This window comes from Ammodytes marinus (genome assembly GCF_949987685.1).
Source record: "Ammodytes marinus genome assembly, chromosome: 8".
Classification (NCBI taxonomy): domain Eukaryota; kingdom Metazoa; phylum Chordata; class Actinopteri; order Uranoscopiformes; family Ammodytidae; genus Ammodytes; species Ammodytes marinus.
In genome coordinates this window covers 28,567,886-28,587,469 of record NC_137212.1, presented here as the reverse complement: position 1 = coordinate 28,587,469, position 19,584 = coordinate 28,567,886, and the positions used below count along the sequence as shown (strand labels likewise).

At 44.2% G+C, this 19,584-nt stretch overlaps 1 protein-coding gene across 1 annotated transcript in view; it reads left to right on the top strand.

Annotated features, from left to right (window-relative positions):
* The first annotated feature begins 652 nt into the window (after positions 1 to 652).
* nhsa (Nance-Horan syndrome a (congenital cataracts and dental anomalies)) overlaps positions 653 to 19,584 on the top strand; it is a 59,597-nt gene continuing 40,665 nt past the window's right edge. The window contains 1 exon segment of the mRNA XM_080032670.1: positions 653 to 1,088. Coding sequence (XP_079888796.1) covers positions 809 to 1,088 — 280 coding nt within the window. The 5' untranslated portion in view covers positions 653 to 808.

Here is a 19,584-nt window from a genome sequence, read left to right as displayed (position 1 = left end):
TTCTCCTGGGATAGGCTACTATTCCCTAATAAAATGTCAAATTTGAAAAACAAAAAAGGTGGGATATTGGCAGCTGAAACTTGGTTGACAAGTCTCATGAAGGACATGAATATTTCCCTGTTATATAATAAATCATTTTTCAAATGGCTTAAATCTTTCTGTCAACTTTAGTGAGCGAATTTATCAACTAATCATTTCACCTCTGATCAAAAACCAGTGACCTTATAATGAGAATACACTTTGGATCTCCATTATGTGAGATAAGCAAGTTTATTAGGTGTGTGTAGGTGTGTGTAGGCAATGCATATAGCTATACCTCAGACCCAGGAAAGTAGATTCAGAATTAAAATATTTATCTTAAAATAAAAATATGAAAAGTTTTTATGAAAAATGTAGTTCTAACAAAGATTTTCCTGAACCATTCTCCTATCATATGCCCATATTACCACTTGTATTGAGATATGTGTGTCCAGCTCCCCTCCTCAAAGTGTTTCAGGACTGTTTCATGAGTCCTAATCCAGTTCAGCCTTCTACGCCGCTCCAGGTTTTCCCGCCGCCTTTTTTTAAAAACCACCTCTACTTTGGAACAGTGAAAAACACACCAGCATTCGGGGCAGCAGATGACCCGGCGCAGCAGCCAGGAGCACAACAGTCCTCTCTAACAAATGAAAGGATGGGGGGCATCGGCAGGAGCAGCTGAATTCAGACGGGCTGGATCAGGGGCCGAGGAGGGGAGAGAAGAACCGCTTTCTGATCACTCTTCTTGGGTGACTTTTGTTGGATTTATTCCCGGGTCCACCACACCAACATGCCATTTGCCAAACGACTCGTGGAACCTCAGTTGCTGTGCAGGTATCAAATCCCAAACGAGGAGGGTCTGCTTTACGAAGACCTGGTCTCCATCAGTAATGTGGCTCTGTCTCGGACCCTGCGGCAGCTGTCGGACCTGGCCCGACATGCCTGCTCCATATTCCAGGAGCTGGAAAGCGACCTCACGTCCACCAGCCAGCGAGTCAGGGGGCTGCAGAGTAAGATTAGCCGACTCCAGCAGACTTGCTCCGAGCTGGACCCCAAACAGGAGGCAGTGCGTGAGTACTCCACTCTCAGTTTATTACTACGTGGTTGTTTGGTTCATATCGGCTCAGTTGCATGCGCACGTCCCCGCGCGCTGCTCTGAAAGAAAACCGCACGAGGAGAGCTCTCGGGAGGCGCGGCATCCTTCTCACTTTCTCACCTTTTGACTGGATGAATACAGAAAAAATAATGACGCAGTTTTAAAAATTAGAGTTGGTATAATCACAAGCTGTGTAGTGTGAAGTGACTACAAACATGATAGCATATTAGCATAAACACGACGTGAAAGTCGCAGTAAAGTCACCAGCCAGTATAGTAGTCAAAATAGTTTTATTTCTTATCCCTTGAAGCTATTTTAAGTTGTAATGTTTCCTTTGTTGTTAGTGTAGCCTGTTGGTTCACGCTGTTTTCATCCCTTTCCACGCGGAGGGGCGTGTGACAGCTTGCTTGCCACTGAACGCAGTTATTACACCGCTATGGACCATTGGAGGCTTTAACTCCCCGTTAACTGATTTGAGTTCAAAACACTAGTGTTTGTCAGTGTATCCTGATTCCTGAATATATAATTATGTTAACAAAATATTTATTATAGGCTATTAAATACACCAATTATTTACTTTTATCGAGCTGCTGCTGAACTGTTGTTGAACCTTACTTGGCCACCAATAAGAATTCATTACCATGATAACACAGCATGTGGCCTGCCCCCCACCACCTTATGCCTCGTTTCCACCGAGTAGAGCGGGTCGGATCGGAGCGGTTCGGTCCGGGTAGTTTGGCTTTTCATTTGCCAAAAGTTGGGTAGGGTACGGTTTAAGCGCACCTAACCGCTCTGAGCCGCTCCCGATCTCAGTACTCCTCCGTAGGGGTACTAGCCGCCTGAAAGCGGGCCGAAAATGCATGAGAAGGCGGAGCTACACACTGCCGTCATTTGATTGGTCGAAAGAATCATTTCCGCCATGTGTAGATCTCGGCAAGAGTGAAGAGAGTCTTGTGTTTTGGCGAAAATGTGAGCACAGCTCTGTTTATTGTGTGGTGTTTTTCCTCGTCAATAAATTAATCAGTTGGTTACACTGTGTCCCATAGTCACGTAGCTGCCGCAGCCAGCACTGTTTGTTCGCTCACTGTCTCTATGAGTTGCGCCGAGCGGTCTCTGTGTGTTTACGCCATAGATAGTAGTAAAATACACGCTCACAACAACACGGGGGGAATAAATAAAGAAGCGGCTGGTTTGAATCATTTCCGCCGTTTGTAGTCACCTCGGCTAGAGTGAAGAGAGTTTTGGCGAAAATGTGAGCGCGGCACTGTTTATTGTGTGGTGTTTTTCCTCGTCATTAAATGAATCAGTTGGCTACACTGTGTCCCACTGCTACGATGTCACGTAGCTGCTGCAGCCAGCGCTGCTCGCTCACTGTCTCTATCAGTTGCCCCGAGCCGTCTCTGTGCTCACAACACGGGGGGAATAAATAAAGAAGCGGCTGGTTTGACCAAGCAAAAACGAGAGACCGCTGGCTTGACCACAGTTCCACAGCCCGATAGTTTGACCCACTTTCTGGCGGCGGCTATCGCAGTCCAGCCTAAACCCCGCCCTACCAGTAAGGGTAGGGTCGGCGGTGGAAACAACACCGAGATTCTTAAAAGTGAGCTGTCCCGCTCTGAGCCGCTCCGATCCGACCCGCTCTACTCGGTGGAAACGAGGCATTAGTGACTGCTGGGGGGCTGATGTGATATTATTGATGTGTGTGTGTGTGTGTGTGTGTGTGTGTGTGTGTGTGTGTGTGTGTGTGTGTGTGTGTGTGTGTGTGTGTGTGTGTGTGTGTGTGTGTGTGTGTGTGTGTGTGTGTGTGTGTGTGTGTGTGTGTAGTTAAAGCTACTCTTCAGGAAGCACTCAGGAAACCTGTGCACCCCTCTGTCTCTCTACCCCCACAAGAAATTGTCCAGACCTGAACAGTTTCTGTAGCTTGGACATACCCCGGTTGTTTTTTTTCTCCCCCACGCTTTAGCTTGGGTTTAGCAAGTCCCTGCATGTTCTCCAGACACTGCCTCCTGTGGTATTGTCAATTGGTTAGTTTGCCTTAAGGCATTTATCTGCTGCCTGCCCTGCCACCACGACCAAAAGACAGACCTGACCGCTCTTAAACCCGATTAATAGTTTGAGATGTCTGCAGTGATTTGGTCTGGTTTGAGGGAAAGTTATCCCTGGCCTGTGTGGCGTCATGTTGAGTGCAGTCACAAGATGACCATTTGCATCATGTCTGGGAAGCTTGTGAGTCACCTCAGTCATAACTAGATCAGATCAGATGATCATTACTGATCATGCTGTTTTGACCAATAGGAAGAGGCACCATCAGTTTATACAGTACAATCCTTTCTGAGCTGCATGTAATAACACAATGTTAATGCTTTAGTGATTATAAGAGTTTATCATAGTTTTCTTTTGACTCCAGTTCTCCATATTTAAGCCTCCTACGAAGAACTTTAAAATGTTTATGAAAGCATTGTGCAGTCTTTCTTTCACTCGCTTGCTAAACAAATGCACACGCCTCCGGTATACATTCTAGCAAGGATCTTTAGGACAGCACTTTGATTTAAAAAAAATCATGGATCAGTGATAAAAAAAGTTATTCAAACCATATTTTGAATAAAGTACTCACTTCTCAGTGTGTGTTAAAGCTGCTGCAACATTAAAGTCAGTGTGAAGTGTCCCATCGTGTATGCATACCGGAGATCTTGCATGCTATGTCCCCCCCCCAGCCCCCCATTTGCCGGGAAAAGCCTAATTACTCTTAATTGTGCCTTTCATATTAATGGTGTCAGGGCCAGCCTTAAACAACACAGCCCTCCCTCATCTGAATGACAATAAGTGTAAATGGAGCAGTCCGAGGCACGGAGGGCTCAGCTGGCAGGGGGGTGGGCTTTCATGATGTGGCTGTGGGACCAGAAGATCACAGCTGTAGATACTAAATAGACGCCATGTTGGATTATGCAGAATCAGATATTGACCCATCGGTAATGGCAAACCACCCCACTGTGAAAGAAGTGTGTCTGGTACCGTTGTTGTGGGGCTGTACTCCCTCCGTGCTAATACTCCTATGCAGGCATATTTTTAAACGCTGACACATTTAGGTCAATGGAGTTGGTTTGCTAGAGGTGCAAAGTCTCCCTTACACTTTTGCTCCATCAAGGCTTTTATTCTCTATCTACGACACAAGCTTCACAAGAGCTGTACTTAGTATGCCAGAAGGTCCATATATAGAGACTTAAGTGATGCTTCTTCTTCTACTGTCCATGAGTGATGGTGCATGGCTATTTATACAGCAGAATCCAACCAAATAATAGCAGAACCAACAGAACGCACTTTAAAAATGTTGGTGTAAAGATGAAAAATATGAAGAAGTTGTCACTGCTTGGTCATCTATTTATCATAATCCATGGGAAACACTCTTTCCTTCTCCCTCCGCTGTCTCTTATCCTCTGCATCACACACGCCGTCCAAACACACACACACACACACACACACACACACACACACACACACACACACACACACACACACACACACACACACACACACACACACACACACACACACACACACACACACACACATAAACACACCAGGAGCCTGGCATGTATCCCTCAGCCCTGTGTTTGGACAGCTCTCCTGGGACACCCCATCAATGTCCGCGTTTCACTACCATCGGAGCTCCTCCTCAGCCAGACCCTCCTCTGTAGTGCTGCTGCTGCCCCATGTTAGAGCACTCTGCAGGGTTTTAAGTTACACAGACTCCGTGTCGAGGGGGGAGTTGTAATACTTGTGGTGGAAAGTGGCCCTCTGGCTTTTTCTGGCCCAGGAGCACATGGCTGGCAGTTCACCACATTCCTTGTGCAGACCGCGGCAGAGACCGTCTCACATGGCCAAACAGAGGCTCCCAGATTCACATACCTATATACAGTAGTACATAATAGAACTGAGAAAAAAAACTTTTTAAACACACACCATTGTAATAATGCCTTGAACTTCTGCCACTGTCAACATCAGGATCCCGTCGTTAAATCCACCACACATTAATGTTGCAATCTTGTGTCATTGAGGTATTATGTCATTAGTTGTGGTAAAGGAAACCTAGACCTTAAGTTAAACTGTATCCAACTGACAAAAAGCTTTGGATGTAACATTTAAGAAAATATAATTTCTCACTTCTGCGCTTCATACTTTAGTTTCTGCTTGCCGAAGTCCTTGAGAAAGACTGAGCCCCATGTATCAGCCGAGGAGGTTACCATCCTGTCTGTCTCTTGATACTGTACCACTCCAGAGAGTCTTCCGGTTTCGGCACTGTGGCATCGGTGCAGCCTCGTGAGCTTCGTCGTGGCCTGGAATGAAAGTTTACAGTGGACGGCAGTAGCGCATCATTTATGCTGCTATACACTGCACGGGAGCAGCTTAGAAATCAGGAGAGCACATTAGGCTGCTGTCAGTCCTTCCCCTCTGCATTTCATTGACCCAGTGTGGCCATTACTGGGACTTTGATTTACTAAGTGAAGCTGCAACTACGAGTCAGTGCACGCTCAATGCTAAGTCAATAGCAATCGATGTAGGGATTAACCCTACAGCTTCAGATCATTTTTTCCACTCATCGTTTTTCTCTTTCATAATCAGAACAGGCCTGAGCATTTTTCTGCAGGTCCAGACAACCTGCCGTTGATATAGTACCCCAGCTAATTATAGAGCACATTTCAAAGGCCTGCTCATTTATTCCTCCACCAACCTCCCCCCTTCTTACCAGACAGACACTGGAAGGCCTAGACCGCCTTGATGCTGCGCCCCGGTGTTTTCATTCAGCTATCTCATAAATGATGTCACCTCTTCTAACTTTTTTTGACTTCATTATTTCAGCACTTCATATTTTTTCGGGATCAGACAAAAATGTAATAAAAAAAGTGTCTTTGTTCGGCATTTCTACAATGCAACTTGATAAGATGGTGTAAACACTTTAGTGTCAGGAAATGTTTTTAGAGGGATTTGAAATTGAAATGAGAAGTGCGGTCTTTGTACAAAGTTGAACTCAAGGTTTTCCCTTCACTAGTATGCTCAATTAACTATGTGTGTGTCTCGGCACCCCAGACCCCCGCTGGATTGCAATGCCTGTGATTGAAGTGGTTTTTCTGTTGAACTGTTCCTGTCAAGTCAAGCATTCCAAGAAGCCAGTGACCAGGAAACCACAGTGCCCGCTTGCACTTATGGGACCTTGCACCCCACACGTGCTCCCTTAAATTGGCCTTGGTGGATGGCTGCTGTGATTAGGGTTGGATGGCAGTGGGGGGTTGGAGTTAAGGAGTTGAGGCTGTGTTTGTTTGTGAAAGGGCACGTTTTGTTCACATTAAGGGTAAGGTTCTTCAATGTGTGAGTGATTACACTTTACATTCCTGCGGTTGGACCCTCCAGCAGAGCAAGTGCTTCCTATAATCCGTCGGCTGATCTCCTGTATATTTTCAGGTGTATAGACCAACGGTGTGCTCAGGGCCTCTCCACTGGAATGTATGCTTATAGAAGATCTGTGTGACTGTATCGTCAGGCTCCTCCAGAAGAAGTTAAGCCTTTAGTTTGTTGTTGGTGAGAGGGAATAGGGGGCCGTGATCAGCTATCTACTTGCCCTGAGGTCTTTGTGTCTCATACACTCTTATTAAATAACATTCCCCAGCAGGCATTACTCTTTATGGAGTTCCAAGGACAATCCAAGCCTGAAGAGGAGGTGTGTGTTAGTGGGGATGGGCAAAGACATCAACCCCCCATGACCTTAGAAAGCCTGCTGACCTCAACCCCCCCCCCCCAACCTCTACACACCCCTTTCAAAACACCAAAGAGCAAACACAGACCGCCCCCGTCTTTCTTATCACTCGGCCTCTAAAGACTTGACCTGCCAATTAGAGTGGATTTAACGTTTGACATGATACTGAACGGTGACAGGTCAGCGGACCGGCAAGTCCTAGCCCAGTGCAGGGCCAGGGACCATTAAACTGTCAGGGTCAACTCAATAACTTAAACAATGACTCCCGTCCAGGTTTGCGTAGACAGCTACTTTGGGATTTATTTTGTCGTTCATTTTTCCTACACTATCTCCCCGTTCTCGAGCTGCAGCAACGTAACTCTTTTGCTTTTTTTTTAGTGTTGAACGCTTGAACTACACATAAACAACTCTGAGTCACATACCATGCCGCAATGCATGTCATATTTAGTGGTTATCATGACCTGTGGTACCAATTCCTCCCTGCAAAGTAGTGTTCCTTTAACCAAAACTATTTATTGCAAGTGCTGCTTGTAATGTTGCCCACAAAAATAAAGTTCAGTGTGACCTCCCTTCCATGGGTTTAGGGGAGATATTCTCTGCACTTGGCTCTACAGCATCTGCTCAGCCTTCTGTCTGAACCCACACCCTGCATGTTCCTCTTAAAACTGTAGCTGAGACGACCAGATTCTACCCAAAGATCAAATAAACACGTCTGTCTTCATGTTGAACTAACTTAACTGCAGCATGCAGTTTTACAACACCTCGCCACATTCTTTTCCGCGGCAACATGGGGAAATATTGACAGCTCACAGGGCTATAAAACTATTGTCAGCTTGTCTTTGTCCTGCCGTCACTGGAGCCAGGAGCGTTTTAGGCCACCTGCATGGGCTTCTTCTTCCCGCCCAGACCGTCTTTAAATGATATGATCTCCTGCCTTGCTTTTGTGCTCCTCCACAGTCCCTCCTCCCAGGCCACCACTGTCACAAAGACTGGCTTAAATATTGCACAATGGAATTATTCTCCAAGAAATGTTAAGAAGACACATCTTGGGATCTTTGCAGGTAGAGAAGATAACAATTCTTATGGAGTTTTACTGCAGGAGAATAGTCATGCCGCTATCTGGTGAGAGAGATAAGTGGGAAGTGAGAGATAATAAAGGATCTGAAGCGCCGAGAGTGAGTCACAGTTGTATAGTAAGAAACTCATATTAAAGGAAATCCTTCCTTTGCAGAGAGACTTTGCCAATCGGATGTAATATGTCACAATGAATCTAGGTGTATAACTGAACTCTGCATGCAATTTTATAAAAATCAACAGGACACTTTGAAGAAGAGCTATTCTCATCTGACATTATAAGGACAGACCTAATGGTGCGGAAATAGTGGGTGGGTGGTGGGGAAAATATTGGCATTTTAACAGGAAGGAAACACATGTGAGTCCTTGCCATGCAGGTGTTTAGACTGGGATTTGACTGGAATGTGAACTCGCCTCACCTCGCCTCTGTGAAGGAGCCAGGGGATCAGCCAGGTTGAGTCTTTAAAGTGGGAAGGAGCCTCTTCATCAATCATCCCACCGTCATACAAGTGATGCAAAAAAAAACACCTGTGGATATGAGGGTGTCTGTCGGATTTGTCTTCACACGTGAAAAATTTGCTGTTCTTCTGCCTGGTTTTAGTTTTCAGTTCTCTCGAACACTTGGAATAATCTGTTACAGTTTTATTAATATTACCCCCATCTGTAGTACCGCAACATAAACAAATAGTTTGAATTATTCTGAGAAAAACATGCTTTTCTAGCTCTAAATATGGAGCTGAAAAGAACAATACCACTCTCATGTCTGGAGAATATAAAGCAACAGCCTGGGAACAGTTTCCTTGGCTTAGCTTAAAGACCGCAAACAAGGGAAAACAGCTAGTACGGCTCTGTCCAAAGGGAATGGCTGGTAGTCGGCCAAGAAATAGTCGGATGCATAACCTCACATAAATCCACAACCAGCTAGGTACTTCCCTGTTTCCAGTCTTTATGCTACGCTAAGCCAGTAGCTTCTCCTAAAAAGCAAAGACACATGAGTGAAATCAATGTTATCATTTAACACCAATAAAAGTGTTTTCCAAAAATGTCACAAGCTTTGATAGATTTTAAAAGGGCTATCGTCTCTCCTCTTGCCTCGCACATCTTGACTTGAATTGTTAATTACACTTAACAGGAACCAGAAACTCCACTTTCACTTGAACAGATTGCCCTCTGGTTAAAGCCTCAGGCAGAACGCATTTTTCTACCCTTTCATATTTTCTGACTTGTTGGTGGCAAACGTCTGATCTATTCATGCTCTCGTCATACTCCTGCCAATTTCAGACTGGGCTCCCTCTTATCTGCACCCTGCTGTGTTTGCAAGGTCCTGTGGGCCCTCACTTGTCACACTGATTTACACTTTAAGTGCAAGTGGTGGAAGACACCCTATAGCCGGCTGGTGGAGTGCTTGTGAACGAGCGTCGCTGACCTGGATACGGAGGTTTCTGGTGCTCTGCTTCTTGTCACGTCAACACCTTCCCCGCGAATGGAAACCGTCACTATGACACAAGATGTGTCTTTTTCTTACTTTTATCTTCCTAAACACTAGTCCTGCATGAGAGAAAAATACCTATTAAATGATACATTTATTAGCGGATGGAGAATTATATTTAGTCAGTAACATTCTTCATGACATATGTGCCATTGTCTTAATGCTCTAGATAATTCCAGTTGATTCACTGAGAATGACCTGAGGCCTCAACACTGGGCTGTTCTGGTCAGGTCAACGTAAGAAAATGACTCTCCTCCACTTTGCTGATTGTGCTATGAAGCACACGCCAGTTCACCCTTCCTGCTCTGACTTTTGTTCCTCCCTCCTTTATAGCCTTCTCCTCTGGGATATTTCCTCCCCACCCGGGTTCATCTTTTATCCTTGCCAGTCATTTCTATGCCTGTCCGCTCCCTGAGGCATTTTGTATACTTTGCTTTTCTCCTCTGAATGCTTCCTTGAGAGCTTCTGGGTCTCTCCCTCACACTCACTCAGCTCTGTATCCCAGTTTCTTATTTTGAGATTCAGCCAGACCCGCTCCCAGCAGCCCCACTGGGGAGATACCATCCTGCATTAAAGTGCTTTGCTATTCAAACGGATGACCTGCTCTCCTTTATGTTCTGTTTTTCAGTTAGCGATTCTCTGAATTAAACATTTACTGACTAATAATCAACCCGCAAATTGATGCCCTGTAGTCTGTCTGAATTTGTATGGGTTAATATTTGAATACTGAGTACTAATGTATTAATGACTGCACAGGGAGTTCTTATTAATCTGACAGACAGAATTTCACTGCAGTCAGACGAGTAATGAAAATGTCCCTCGTCTCAGTCTGAAAGAGTAATAGGGTTCATCTGATTTCCAATCCTTTTAGTTTGAATTGTGACAGTTGTTAATGATTGTACGACACATCAAACTTCTCTGCTGCACCAAGTTCTTATCATTAGATATTTGATGGGAGGATATTCTAGTTAACCATCAATCTTATCCCTTGTTTCCAGGAAATGGAATCTCACCCTGTAGAAATATCCAGTTTCCAATCTAGAGGTTGCGCTCTTAGAGCTCACTGGGGAGTTCTGACTCGGAGGGAACTTCCACTGACATCTGAGCGCATGAGTCCATGTATTGAATGAGACGCTGTATTGTTTCCTTTTCACAATGAAGGTGCAGGAATGGTTAAACCCTCTGACTCCACCTGTTTAAATTGAAACATACTGTGGCATTATCCCTCTCTCCTGGCAAATAAATAAATAAAACCTGTCTGTGGAGCTGGCTTACTTTGAAGCAGGGGTTTAATTCTACCATGGCAAACTATACCGTGTTTAACAAGCCATAGCACAGCTCATGCCTAGTGATGCCGAGTAGTCTACAGCTCTAGTTTGTAATCAATAAGTCCAAACTCCCACAGCACTGAACTCGTTGGGAGGAAGAAAATTTAAATAATATTTGGGAGAACCCCAGTTTTATATCCTCCATCATAGCTGCTGCTGGGCTTTGTGATGATTGTCCCAGTCTGTCTTGGCGAAGCCTCTACACAGGCAGGCAGCCATCACAGAACAACTCACTGTGAAAGTCTGCTTCAGATCTAGCTATAACAAGTTAGATAAATCGGATTTCCCTTTTCTTCAGTTTTTCTACTGTGGCTAAAAGAGCAGCAAGAATATCAGGACAATTACCCCCGTGCTTTAAAAAATGTTGTACGCTGTGGAGGAACAAACTGGCCATGTTAAAGGGACTGCATTTTCAGAGCAAATCTACAGGATGGGAAGGGAAGAAAATTGCCTGGAAAGCTTTTTCTCCTCGGTTATTTTGGTAAAGTTATGAATGCTGCGGGCGACTGTGAAAACCAGGAATCAACAGTGAATACCAGAGGCCAAACGCTGCCAAAACGAGCCAATGTGACTTCAGACCGAAGTCAGTGTTTGAATTATCATTTGATGCCACCGCACAAGGTGGATAGCAGCAGTTATGCCAAAGGTCATTACAGCTGGCACAGCATTCAGTTTTTGTTTCCATATGAAACACAAACTTGTGGAAAGTGTAGACATATGCTTGATTTGCTTTGGGAGTCTAGTTTTCCTATGAGTGTTCCTTAGGGAGTATTTGTACGAGATGCATAATTTTAGTCACTAAAGTTGTGGTTGGGACATGGTTTCCCTTGTTTCAGCCGGACTCTGGAGAAATAGTTCCTGGAAATAGCTTTTTCATGACGAGTCATTTGTGGGAAATGCGAGGGCTGGTGGCCACTGTTGCATCACACAACTAATGGAGGATCAGCCTGCTGTGGATTGGATCAGTTTATCTAAAGAGAGTATTCCCTCCCCCAGGCTGTATCTGAAATGGTAGCAGGGCGTAGTGCATGGGGGAAAGTACCTAAGGGTACATCTGTGTTGTTAGCAGTTAAGAATCCCCATCTGTTAGCCCGTAGAACTGGGCAAGGTGTCTTTTATTAGAAGCTCAGACTTTCCTTTAGACTCTCCTACTGTAGGAATACTCCAATGAATTCTTCCAAACCGTATAGCCAGGCATCAGGATTTGTTCAAGTGTAACTTTTTCCTTGTAGATTTTCTTTCCAGCTCATTGACCCTCCTGTGTGTCCTAACATCCCCAAATATTTCCATTCGGTACTCTGAACTTTAAACATCTTGTAAAATTACAAGTGGTAAATCCTGCATAATGCACGGCTGAGGTTTAACTAAACCCAGTGGGATACTGAGAGGCTCAGTGAGTAAAGTTTGAGCCTAATTCCTCATTCGCTGGTATTCACCAGTGCTAGTTTCACTACTTAACATAACATTAGATTAAGCAAAGTAGTCAAGAGACCAATGAGTCCAAACTCATGATACTGCAAAATATATGAAATACATTCTCATTTCCTCTCAAGTCTGACAACTAGAGTGATGGAGGTTCTTGTGGCTTTTCAGGACCTCTGAGCTTTGGAATATGCAAATCACGTCCATCCACCTGTCCTGCTGTTCACACACTACACATTTGAATAGTATTTCTTATTTGCATTAAAACTTTTTTACATACTGTATGGTAAAAATGGGTCTCTGATATCCTCCAGTGGCTTGACCCGTAGCATACCAGTACAGTGACCCCTGTGTTTGGAGCTGTCTACTGGATTTGAATGCCCAAGGTTGATTTAAGGCCCAAGCATTAACAGGACTGACTAAATCCATAGCCCAACCCACTCCCTGGAGCCTCCACCATCCAGTGAATAGGGAACAAAGTGGAGGTAAGACAACCACTCCCTCTAGAAAAGAGAGACCCACACACAGGAGATTCGGACAAAAAAGCACAGGGCTTGAACGGCTGCCATGCTGAAACAGAAGGGGCAAAGGCCTACCATCGCAGATGTCTTTGTGATGGTGAGCTGCATGCCAGCTGGCCGACTGGCTGGGAAGTTTTGTGTGACTCATTACCTCTCGCTTTGTGGGACACAAAGCTGAAACGCACTCTCCCATCAGAGCTGGGCGCCTCTCGTCTTCACCTTAACGTGAGGTCAAGGTCAGGGCTCCCATGCTGGGATAATGCTCTGCAGCTTCATCCACCACCAGCAAATCAACGACAGGGATCTCCGTCACGGGACCTGTTTGAATCGTACTGCCAGTAGGAAGTTTCTCCATTCACTGTCTGGACAGTTACCTCGGCAGCGCTTTGCCTAAAGGAAGAAATGTCTCGATTGAACTCAGTTGGCAGGACTTATTGATGGCCATTGATTGGAATTCTTTCACTACATGTGTCCTTAAAGCGTGGCCCTTATTTATTGCCCCCTCTGTTTGTTCACTCTCAAACTGCATGCCACGGTGGCACCAGCTTGTGACAGCAATGCCTCATTTATCAGCTTGATGATGTCTATTCATTCCAGTCATAAAGGCGTTGCTTGTTTGTTTTCTGTCCAGCCAATGAACCTTCTTGTTAGTTTGAACAAGGTGGGGGCGCCATGCTAAGCACTGTTTGGTTTTTGAATATGTGTTTTTAGAGCTGCAGTGCTAACTGGAGTGCATGTAGGTGTATCAAAGACTGCTTCACTCTGACAGATGAGAATAACACATTATAATATAAAGCATATGCAGCATGTTTTTAGGAGATCCATGTTGTTGACGCAGCGCTGTGGTGTGGTGTAGGTGCAGATACCACGTGAAAAAAAAAAGCTCTTGTGTTATTCTGGACTTAAAAACATAATAAACTGCATTCCATGGAAGATTACAAGGAGTTAACAACAGCCATTCTGCTTTTCATTTGCTCCAACTCGGGGGTGGTTGGCTGGGGGTTGTAAAGTCTATGGATATATTTTCATATCATATCAGGTTAACCCTCCATCTGAATGTGGGAACCTGTGAGATGTTGCTGGGACCATCTGTGACTCTGCAGATGGCTCTGCTTGTTAAAGTGGGCCATGGTAGGACCCTGTCGTGTACACGGCACAGGACAATGGAGATTACTGGTGTCTGATCTCTTGGTTTAAACACAGTCTGAGGACTGCAGGACACAGGGAGGGGCACGCTGCCCTGATCTTTGCATCGCATCACCGTTGTTTCATCCACATCAAAGAATTATGAGATGCACAGGCTTTGTCTTGAGAGTGACTGCAATGTATTTACAGAGCGCCAGTTATCTCATGTTTATGAGGCTCTGTGAGTTTCAATTGTAGCTCCGTAGGCCTTCCTTGTCTCTGGGCCATTTGTTCTTCAATACCACTTGTGCTGTCTTTTGTTGTGTCTTTTTATGGTGGCTTTTTGTTGGAAGTCGGGCTTAGAGAAGAGTGTATTCAAGAAAGGGTTAATCATTTACAGAGGGCCCAGAAATGTGGGTATTTTTCCTTTTATTTTTGCCATCGTGTCCATCATTGCTTTTGTCCATATGAAGCACACATTCCCACACCCTATTTGGTCTTCCTTGTTTCTTGATTGCTGTTGATGTTGGTTCTCTGCCAAAGAAAGATCTGTGTGCTCAACAACCTGTAGGGTTGCCAGAGTGAAACGTAGTACTCTGCAGTACAGTGCTCTATAGGCAGGGGAAGGAAGGAATTAGCTATTCTTTAACCTTAATTTGTGTGTTTAAAAAGTAACTGAGAAAGCCAATCCATCCAACAAGTGCACCCTGACAGCAGACTGCTAGGGTGCCTGCCTTTCTTTGTAAGTACTTCAGGGCCACTACTTCTTCCCAACCAAATATGTGTTTAAGTCTTGTGCATGTGTACATATAGCTTTATCTTTTAATCTCACATTTTGGTCAGACTCCTCTCAAGTTAAAAGAAGCACCGGTCCTGATCCTATTAAGAAGGAGACGGCTAGCAAGTGAAAGTTTACAGTAACAGGCTGAGCCAGATTCTCTTGGCAGCCTTTATGTAGTGTGCACAACTAATGTGCTGAGCTTTATCTTTGGCCAATCCTCAGGGATGTAAGCAAAAATGATAAGTCTGTGAAACAAAACTGTACAATAATGTGATGGTGTACAGAAACGGTTCTGTAAGTGTGTATTCTGGCAATATGGTTGAATAAATTATTGCACAACCCATCACTTGTCTGGTTCTTCTTCCCACAGCTTTTGTTTTCATGACCCCTGCCACAAGAAAACTTAAGAAATCGGAGATGTTGGGAATGATCTAAGGCCAAGGTATCCAAGGGTGATTTACCTCTCTGTTCAAGCCCTCCTGATCCGTGAAACACCTTTTGATTTATGACTTCATGCAAGGGAGTCAAACCGTCTCAGTGTGACTTTTGGATCTAAATGATAGAGGCTACATAACTAAAGAGCTCAAATGTGTTACGTCACTTCGGCTATATATCTTGCTAGATTATTATTATAATATTTATCATTAATATTTGATGGATTCAACTCACTTATTCTTTCTAACATCCCTTCTGATCTTTGTTTTTGTCCCCGGAACAAGATCTTCATAATCACAGCCAGTTTGTACATAAGGTACTACTGTAAAAATACGGTAAACTCTTTCAAGATGTTGTGAGGTCGCTTCAACACTTGACTGAAGGTTCTCATGCCTTGTGATCATATCATATTGCACCACATGTGAAGCCAAAGTCACACTTCATGCAGTAACATAACAGTGTTGACAATGAAAAGGCTGCTCTGACATAATTCATACTGTGAGAGATCATTCAGGGGTTGGTCTATCATTCAGTCTTCCATCGCTGCTCAACTCTGCTCAGTGCTTCTGTTATGTCCCAGGCCTGAGGCATCTGACTCCTCTCATCAAACAACAATGTGTTTTGTAGTAGCAATACACAGGGACACATGCCTTTCCAATGATGTCACATTCAGCCAGTCATGCCATAAGTAGTGCCATAAGAGAACTATGCCGAGCTTCTTCTTCTTCTTTGAAAGGCACTGGGCAGCTGCTTCATGGTTCTCCATCTGTGAAATGTATATGCTCAACGCGGGCCTTTGTAGCTCAGTGGCGATGGCACTGACCCGGGGTCAGGGGTTTGAATCCCACTGTGGCGACCCATTGTGAAGATATGCATGCTTGTTGTATTTCAATGCAATTTAATTTGCACCAGGTGTAATCCCAATGGTTTTTAGCTGTAATGTCATATCAGGATCGATGAGGTAAATTAAATATTTTTATTTTATTTTATTTAACCGGGAGAATTTCATTGAGATTATAAAATCTCTTTTTCAAGAGTGTGTCCCTTATACATTATAAATACAAGTTGCATTTTGACATTAAAATAACAAGTGAAACAACAAATATTTCTTTTAAGTTGGCTACATTCATAAATATATCAGGCAGAACTTCTACAGCCAGATACAGTGTGTCTGCCTCCAAGTCATTTAGCATCCTCTTAAAGCAGCCAATGAGACCAGTTCATTAAGTTTCAGGGTTTTTTGGTAACTTGTTCCAAGTAAAGTGAGCAGCAGTCAGTTCATTTCTGACCTTTGGAACAGGCAGCAAGGAAACATCCTGAGACTGAAGATTGTAAGTCTCTGTACTATGTTGTGTGATGCAGGTCAGAAGGTGATAAGGAAGTGAATGTAAGAACAAGGAAGTAGACCTTAGAAAGTGCAAAAGGTTGAGGTTGAGTTCCAGAAGGCATCAACACCACAGTGATCTGTGTCTATACAGAGTGTGGATAGAGGGAGTGTTAGGCACGCAATCTGTGTTTAATATGCCACCTACCATCCTCTTTCACAGGAGCATGCTGGTTATTCTTGCCCCTCAAGGACTCAAGCAGTATTTTCAGTAAACAAGTGACGGCTCAGAGGCACCAGCCTTTCTGTCGTAGCAGCCCTGTGAAGCAGATTAGAGTTATTTGCTTTGTGAAAATGACTCTTGGCTCCTGCAGAAACTTTTTTGTCTGAGGAAAACTAAAGCCTGTTGAGCATGTGTGAAAAAACATTTGGTCTTGATGATCTCCAGGTTACAGCTGAAACAACATTTAGGTATTGAGTGCAAAATTGAAATATTTACAGGGTATAATTAAGTAATGAATTGGTAACGGGGTAATGGATAAATCCACAAAAAAACTAACACCTGGACTTTCTAATGATTTGTAAATGCAGCATTTAGCCAAACGTCATGTCTACAGGGAGACAGCCAGTCGATCTTCTCTCAGCAGTTTGTCTCTGCAAATGTTTGCACGGTGCATTCATGAGCAGTATTTTAACTTCCTCCAATAGTTCACACACACCTTTGAAAGCAGTGGTCCATCTGAGCTGTTGGTATGGCTGTTACCATGGCAGTTCTGTAAAGAAACTTGGATGCTTGGATTATGTGCATCCATTGATTTTCACCATCACATGTTCTTTATGGGGGCGTTGGAAGACAAATTGCTTTCTGGCTGGATGTGTGATGGACGTGGTTTTTACAGCAGCTTTTATAGCCTCATTTGCTGCATCGCTATGTGGAGCGATACACCCTTTTTTAAGGATCCAATAATGTTTGGCAGCTGCAGAATGATTCGTGCAGGCCAAGTTAACTTTTCTCCCGTTTATTGACTCACACTTGCTGCTTACGTCTTTCGATGGCCCAATAAGTGGAGCAAACTGGACATGAGTTACAGTAATTTATTTTTGCATTAGCTCTTGGGGTTTGAGTAGATGTTATTGGTAAGTGGTGACAGCCTGGATGGTCCGTGGTCGGTGTTGTTATGCTGTTGCTCACGTTGACATGGAAGGATGTGTTAGGGGGGAGGGAGAGGGGCGCCGATCACTGGCACAAAGAACCTTTTCAGCGGACCTTCAGAGGAGACAGAAAGTTGAAGATACAATGGTAAAAAAATACGAGGTCAAGGCCCAGTTACTGGAATATCACGTATGACTCAGGGAAATATGAGAATGGTCCAATGTCTGTACAGTAGGAACCCTTGTTTTGAAAAATCCGATAAGGTTGAGGTTAAATTACTGGGTAAAACAAATGAGTCACTGCGATGAATTTGCATATTCCCCTGATCCCCCTGGATTATGATGCTTTATTTAATCTGCCTTTTTATGACGCGGTGGGATTCATACAAATACGTAGCTTGAGGCACCCTTCGACAGAGGTCATTTTTTTCTCCTTCTAATCTCAGCAAAGTTGTTTTTGTTGTTGGTCCTATAGGCCTGTCATACCACACATGGCGTCGGTTGGTCACGGCAATCATTGGGAAAGTCTAGAGAAAATCAGAATGGGGATTGGATGAAAAAGAGGGAGAATACCCTTACAGTCCTGACATTCTCAGAGCCCTCAGGGTGAAGGGGCATAGGGGTGATGGAGGACACCATACATTCCTCTGGGCACATATGTGACTGCTCCATCTGGACTGCTCCTCTCTGCAAGCTCATCCAGGCTGATGATGGTGTAACAGAGGAAACTGGAGGTGTGAGTCTGTCATTTGGGCTGTTGTTTCTTGTCAGATATCACACCCAAGCTACACCGTTTTCACACCAAAAGAGAGTGACGAGCCTAAACTCACAGTCCATTGAGAACTCATTTCCCTCCATAAACAAACTGTAGAGGGCCTCCAGAGAGACCTGTCTAGGCCACCATTACTCACTGTTGGCAAATGCACAGTGAAGTTCAGCACAGAAACACAAACGCACACACACACGCACACATGCACGCACACACACACACACACACACACACACACACACACACACACACACACACACACACATCAGGGATATTTAAAGTTCTTGTGTGAGGAGTTACATAAGGTAAGACAGAGCAAACCTCCCTATGATCACAAAGCTGTTTTCTCTACCTGTTGGCCGAGGCATCCAACACCACAGTAACCCAATACTGTAGCTCTCCTGTGCTATCACTCATTATCTCAGCTTTGTTGTGATTTCAGTCAGGACATACAGTACATTTAAAGGTGGAGTTAGCAATTCAGGAAAATTCCTTCTTTGTCAAAATCAGTGAATATCTCTTCAAGATCTGCTACCTACGTACTGTGTGCTCGCTGGGGGGGAAAATCCAGTGTTAATAACCTAGCTATATAGGCTCTATAAACGGGCATGTTGCTAGCTACGGTAGGCCCCATCATACCTGTTGTTTACATATTTGTTTACAGAGCTAAGGCCGTGTATAAACAGTAACACTGGATTGTTGTTCAGCTCACACAGTACATACAGGTAGCAGATCGTGATGAGATATACACTGATTTTAAGCAAAAAAAAGTGATTTTGACAACAATTCTTCAAAATAGCTGACTTCACCTTTAATGTGTTCAATCATAAGCATGTGGTTAGAGAGAGGAGATGTGGTTAACAGTGTTCTAACTGTTGGCGTAGGCATTGAATGTGACCATTTGTGAAACGCGTGAGAACTGTAGCATATTGCATTTTGGCTGGGGGGGGGGCAGGAACATCTGCAGCCCAACATTTAACCTCAGCCTTACAGATGTCGCCTGATGCTGTTTGCATCACCTCCATCCGTCCTGTTGCCCATGGAGATTCTGGGCTAAGGGCCAGAGGCATTTTTAGGGCTTTCAGGATGAGTTGAACCTATGATTCTGTTGCAGTGGGTCACCGACAGCGCTCGCAACATTTTGTTTCATTTCTTCTGTTTTTCAGTAGATTTCTTGAAATGTGTTCTCTTAGCACGTAGACTTTCGCAGAAGATTTCAAGTAGCTCCATTTATCATTGAAAGGATACATGCTGTCGTGTATTCATTTAGATTATGCACATGAAGAAGAATGTTATCCCCT